Consider the following 6,388-nt stretch of genomic DNA (forward strand, 5'->3'; position numbering starts at 1 on the left):
CTATGCATTTCTCAGAGAAGCTGGGTGAGGTGATCACTGCTCCAGCTCATCTCTACCTCCAGGTAGGAGATTAACTGAGTCCTAAGCTCAGGTCACAGATAGTCCTTACCTGCAGAAGAGAGGTCTCTCCTGAGTCTTAGTGGAATCCCCAGAAATTATTATATTGCAATTTAAATAATACACCATTTGAGAGCAATGAGGAAGGAAGGAAGAAAGCCAGCACCTGATGCATCTGACTCTGGGTGAGACCCCCTTGTTTTAACAGCTCTGGGGGACTAAATATTATGATGCACAATTCCCATTCAGACTTCTTTAGAAATTTTTTTTTCCTTAAGTGCTCATATATTTATATGCATTAATCTTCCTGTAGCGCTGGATCATAACATGTCTATCAATCTTGACAGAAAGAGTAGGATAAACAGAAAGGGGTCATGAATGGCCATTTCATCTGAGCATCCTGAGATAGTCGAGGCTTTCTCCGAGAAGGAGCAAACTGTCAGGGACTTACCTGACAAGGAGGTCACTACATATGGTTTTCCCTTGCCACCACTCAACATTAATAAACATTTACATAGAGCCTATTACATACCAAACTATTCTAAGCACTTTGTAAACGTTAACTATTTTACCCCCATAAAGGTATGGGTAACAGGGCTGCGGTTTAAACCCTATGCTGCCTTCTAGCCAGAGGTTACAAGAGACCAGTGGTCCAATCATAAAAGGTCTAAGCTTGAGGATCATCTTTCCCAACGTGTACATTTTACAGTTTAGGAAAGCAGGGCAGCTTGACCCAGGTTGCAAAGCTCACATGCATCTTAACAGTTATTAGGGACTAAAATCCCTGTCTTTTTTTTTTTTTTTTTTTTTTTGAGACGGAGTCTCGCTCCGTCGCCCAGGCTGGAGTGCAGTGGCGCGTTCTGGGCTCACTGCAAGCTCCGCCTCCCGGGTTCACGCCATTCTCCTGCCTCAGCCTCCCGAGTAGCTGGGACTACAGGCGCCTGCCACCTCGCCCGGCTAGTTTTTTGTATTATTTTTAGTAGAGACGGGGTTTCACTGTGTTAGCCAGGAAGGTCTCGATCTCCTGACCTCGTGATCCGCCCATCTCGGCCTCCCAAAGTGCTGGGATTACAGGCTTGAGCCACCGCGCCCGGCCATAATCCCTGTCTTTTAACTCCAAGCCCTGGTTAATTTCCATTGCAACACATTCCCTTGCTCTAATGAGATCTACTTTCGCCTTCCTTGCAGCTGAGCCAGTTCCAGCTGTTGGAACAAGAGATTACAAAGCCCGTGGAGAATGACATCTCGAAGTGGAAGCCCTCTCAGAGCCTACCCACCACAAACGGCGGCGTGAGTGCGCAGGATCGACAGTTGCTGTGCTTCTACTATGACCAATGTGAGACCCATTTCATTTCCCTTCTCAACGCCATTGACGCGCTCTTCAGTTGTGTCAGCTCAGCCCAGCCCCCGCGAATCTTCGTGGCACACAGCAAGTTTGTCATCCTTAGTGCACACAAACTGGTGTTCATTGGAGACACACTGACACGGCAGGTGACTGCCCAGGACATTCGCAACAAAGTCATGAACTCCAGCAACCAGCTCTGCGAGCAGCTCAAGACTATAGTCATGGCGACCAAGATGGCCGCCCTCCATTACCCGAGTACCACGGCCCTGCAGGAAATGGTGCACCAAGTGACAGACCTTTCTAGAAATGCCCAGCTGTTCAAGCGCTCTTTGCTGGAGATGGCAACGTTCTGAGAAGAAAAAAAGAAGAAGGGGACTGCGTTAATGGTTACTAAGGAAAACTGGAAATACTATCTGGTTTTTGTAAATTATCTATTTTTGTAGATATTTTATATGAAAATGGAATATTTTAACATTTTAAGGGTTAGACAACTTTCAGAAATTCAGGGAGCTGGAGAGGGAAATCTTTTTTTCCCCCGAGTGGTTCTTATGTGTACATAGAAGTATCTAAGACACAAACTGTACAGAGACTTGTCCACGTGCTTTTGTATGCCTGTGTATTCATGTTTGTTTGTAGATGTTTGTCTGATGCATTTCATTAAAAAAAAAAATGAATTAAGAAGCACCTTAGTAAGCACCTTCTAATGCTGCATTTTTTTGTTGTTGTTAAAAACATACCAGCCGGTTATAATATTGTTCTCCATGTCCTTTTGATTCTGAGCCTGGCACTCCCAAATCTGAGAAGTATAGTATATTTGCAAATGTTCACCTTCCAAATCATGAGACATAGCACGACTTATTCTTGTTTTGAAAACTCTTTTCAAAATTGATCATCTTAAACACATGATGGCCAAGTGCCCAAAAGCCCTTTTGCAGAGCAAATTTCAGAATATGTATGTGAATCCAAGCTCTGACAGTTGAGGTGCTGGAGGGAGGAGAGACCTGTGTGTTTAGAGGCCAGGACCACAGTTAGGATTGGATTGTTTCAATACTGAGAGACAGCTACAATAAAAGGAGGGCAATTGCCTCCCTGGGGCTGTTCGATCTTCTGCATTTGTGAGTGATTCAGTCATGAGGTTTTCCAAAAGATGTTTTTAGAGTTGTAAAAACCATAGTTGCAGCAAGGATTCACAAAGGCGTATCAGACTATGATTGTTCACCAAAACAGGGGAATGCTTTGATCCGCCAGTTACAAGTAGAGGCCTTTCTGACTCTTAATATTCACTTTGGTGCTACTACCCCCATTACCTGAGGGAAACTGGCCAGGTCCTTGATCATGGAACTACAGAGCTACCAGGATGTGTCCTGCTCTCTAAGGGAATTTATTGCTGTCTTGCACCTTCTTTAAAACTCACATATGCAGACCTGACACTCAAGAGTGGCTAGCCACACAGCGTCCATCTAATTTTTACAATTTCCTGTGGCCAATGTGTATAACCCCTACCACTATCTCACAGGTAGTCACAGTATCCATTCTATAGTCTGTCTCCTCACACCTGTTAGTATTGACATAGCACAAACACCACAAGCCATCATGTTCTTCATGGGGCAAGCGAAATACTTCTACCCCATGGGTAAACATATTTACATATTACCAAGAGAAAAAGCACATTATCTATGATCTTTTGGTCCAATTCTTATTTAGCATTTTTATTCCAGCCTATTTGGAAACATGTTTTTAATTGCAATATATGCCTGACTGAATTAAGCTTGCTTGTTTTAAACAACCAAATCATTGGAACAGAAAAGGATTTAAAAAACAAGAATGCATCTCAGAGTGATTAAAAAAAAATCAGTGGAAATAAATGATCATAGAAGGTGCTTTTCAAAACCACTGCTATTACAATTCTCAAAGTCCTACTCTGCCAAAAGAAGACTAAAAGTCATAAGTTACATGACAAGGAAATGTTTATGTGGGAAGAGGGTTGCTGAAAATCAACAACACTTGAAGTTTAAAGTGCGTCTTTGTAGATTTCATTGTATAATGTGTATTTCTTAGAAGATGGCTGACTTGATTGATCTACGCTAAGTAGAGACATTTCACATTTTTAAAACCAAAATGTTCAATCTGTATTACTCTTTGCCATCTTGTATGTAGAGGCTATTTTTAAAACATTAAATTTTTAGATCTCTGTTTTCATAGCTACTGGGTTTTCTTTTTCATACTCCGTCACAGAATTAAATATTGGCTTACTTTGGTACTCCTCATATAAAAAGTTAAATTACGATTATTTTAGCAATGCTATAGGTCTGGATTTTTTTAGGAAAATTGAGGTTTTTTTTTTTTTTTTGTATATGTGTCACTTCCAAGTGTATTTGCATTCAAAGAAAATTCTGGAACCTGTGAACACTATCTAATTCAAATATCTGGAACAAGGCTTGTGTTCCCCCAAAAAACCCACACATTCAGTAACGTGTAGGATGATTTGTTTTCATAATATGGGTGCTACCAGTCATGTGGTTTTTAGAATCAAAGAAAAAAAATTTTTTTTTTTGAGACGGAGTCTCGCTCTGTCGCCCAGGCTGGAGTGCTGTGGCCGGATCTCAGCTCACTGCAAGCTCCGCCTCCTGGGTTTACGCCATTCTCCTGCCTCAGCCTCCCGAGTAGCTGGGACTACAAGCACCCACCACCTCGCCCAGCTAGTTTTTTGTATTTTTTAGTAGAGACGGGGTTTCACCGTGTCAGCCAGGATGGTCTTGATCTCCTGACCTCGTGATCCGCTCGTCTCGGCCTCCCAAAGTGCTGGGATTACAGGCTTGAGCCACCGTGCCCGGCCATAAGAAAATTTTTCTATTTATTTTGGAATAGTCATAAAGAAATAATTTAAAGCAAACTGTATTTAATGAAAACAAGAGATTTGTAACCATGTAATTATCATTTTTAATGGTTGCTCACTCTTTCATTCAGGTATCCCACTGAGATTTACAGACAAATTATTTAAATGTATCATGTACCATTTTGCCCACACATATAAGCATTAACTTATTTTTGACAAAATGTCAAGGCACTTCCATAAGGGAATGAAAGTCTTCTGAAAAAAAAATGGTGCTGGAACAACTAGATCTATGAAATAAAATGAATACGTGCCTTACGTTCTACCCAAAAAATTAACCCAAATGGGTCACAGACCTAAATGTAAAACTTAAAACTCCTAGAAGAAAACATAGGAGAAAATCTTTGTTATCTTAAGCAGACAAAAGTTCCATATTTGAAACACTTTAAAAACTTAACTCAGAAAAAAAAAATGATATATTGGACTCCGTCAGAATTTAAAACTTTTATTCTTCTGAGGATACCATTAAAAAACCAAAAGTCAAGCCAGAGAATGGAAGAAAATACATCACATCTATCAGCCAAGGACTTATATCAGACTTAGGAGACAAAAAACTAAATTTTTTTAACACGGCAAAAATTTGGAGAAGAAACTTCATAAAAGAAGACATATGTAGGTAAATGGAAAAAGTAAATAAACACCACACCAAATAGAATCACTAAAATTAAAAAGACTAATGATACCCCGTGTTGGTGCAAGAAAGGGGAGCAAACGTAGCTCTTGTACATTACTGGTGAGAATGTTAAATGATACAAACACTATGGAAAACAGATTGGCAATTTCCTGAAAAGTTATATCTATGTCTACCCTATGACCTAACAATTTCTCTTCTAGGTATTTACCCCAAAGAAATAAAAGCATATGTCCATACAAAGACTTACATAAAAATATTTATAGCAGCACTATTTGTAATAGCAAAAGCTAGAAAGAACCCAAATGTTTGTTCATCTATGTGAATGAATAAAATCACTGTGGTATATCCACACAATGGAATAGTACACAGAAATCAAAAGGAAAAATATTGCAACAAATAGCCAACATGAATGAACTTCAAAATCATTATGATACAAAAAAGAAACAAGACAAAAAGAATACATATGCTATGTTTCCATTTATACAAAATTTTACAAAATTCAAACTAATCTATAGGGACAAAAAGTACATAAGTGCTTGTCTAGAGAGAAATGGTGGAAGGAATGGATTCCAAAGGAGTCCATGGAAACTTGGGAATGAAAGCAATGTCCACCGTCTTGATTGTGGTGATGGTTTCACAGGTGTATGCATACCAAACCTCTTCAGATTGTACACTTTAAATATGTGTAGTTTATTCTTCATTAATTTTTTCAAAGTAAATGGCCTAGGCACTCCCATTAAGAGATTCTCAGCCTGGATTTTAAAATGCAAGACCAAATATATGCTATTTAAAAGATGCTCGCTTTAAATAAAAATACACAGATAAATTAAAAACAAGGGGCTAGAAAGAGATGTACTATGCACATTCTAATTTTTTTTCTTAAAAAGTCAGAGCAGCTATATTATTAACAGACAAAGTAGAATTCAGAACAAGGGCAAAGAGAGGCATTTCATGATAAAGGGATCAATTCATAAAAAAGACAAAACAAACATTCCTAAATGTGTGTGTACCAATCACAAAGTCTCAAAATACATGAAGCAGAAACCGATATAACTGAAAGGACAAATAGAAAATCTATAATGATAGGTAGAGATTTCAACACTCATCTCTCAGTAATTAATAGAACAAGCAAACAAAACAAAACAAAACCAGTAATAATTGGTAAGAATGGAACCCTCCTCCATTGCTGGTAGGAGTGTAAAATGGTACAATCATTTTAGAAAATGGTTTAGTAACCTCTAATAAAGTTAAACATATGCTTTCAACATAACCCAGCAATCCCAATCATAGGTAATATCAGAAGAACCCACTCCCGATGTTTAACGTGGGTTCTTCTCTATTTCCCAAGTGTCTCGGCTGGGTTGAGAAATAAAGGGAAAGAGCACGAGAGAGAAATTTAAAGCTGGGTGTCCGGGGGAGACATCACATATCGGCAGGATCCGTGATGTTCCCCAAGCCG

General features: G+C 39.2%; 1 protein-coding gene across 3 annotated transcripts in view; it reads left to right on the forward strand.

The window, feature by feature from the left end:
* NEDD9 (neural precursor cell expressed, developmentally down-regulated 9) overlaps positions 1-3,603 on the forward strand; it is a 201,339-nt gene extending 197,736 nt beyond the window's left edge. For all 3 annotated transcript variants that reach the window (XM_001088846.5, XM_078000958.1, XM_001089291.5), the window contains one exon: positions 1,246-3,603. In XM_001088846.5, coding sequence (XP_001088846.3) covers positions 1,246-1,755 — 510 coding nt within the window. In that variant the 3' untranslated portion in view covers positions 1,756-3,603. The remainder of the gene's footprint in view (positions 1-1,245) is intronic.
* The last annotated feature ends 2,785 nt before the right edge of the window (positions 3,604-6,388 follow it).

This window comes from Macaca mulatta, chromosome 4 (assembly GCF_049350105.2).
Source record: "Macaca mulatta isolate MMU2019108-1 chromosome 4, T2T-MMU8v2.0, whole genome shotgun sequence".
Taxonomy (NCBI): domain Eukaryota; kingdom Metazoa; phylum Chordata; class Mammalia; order Primates; family Cercopithecidae; genus Macaca; species Macaca mulatta.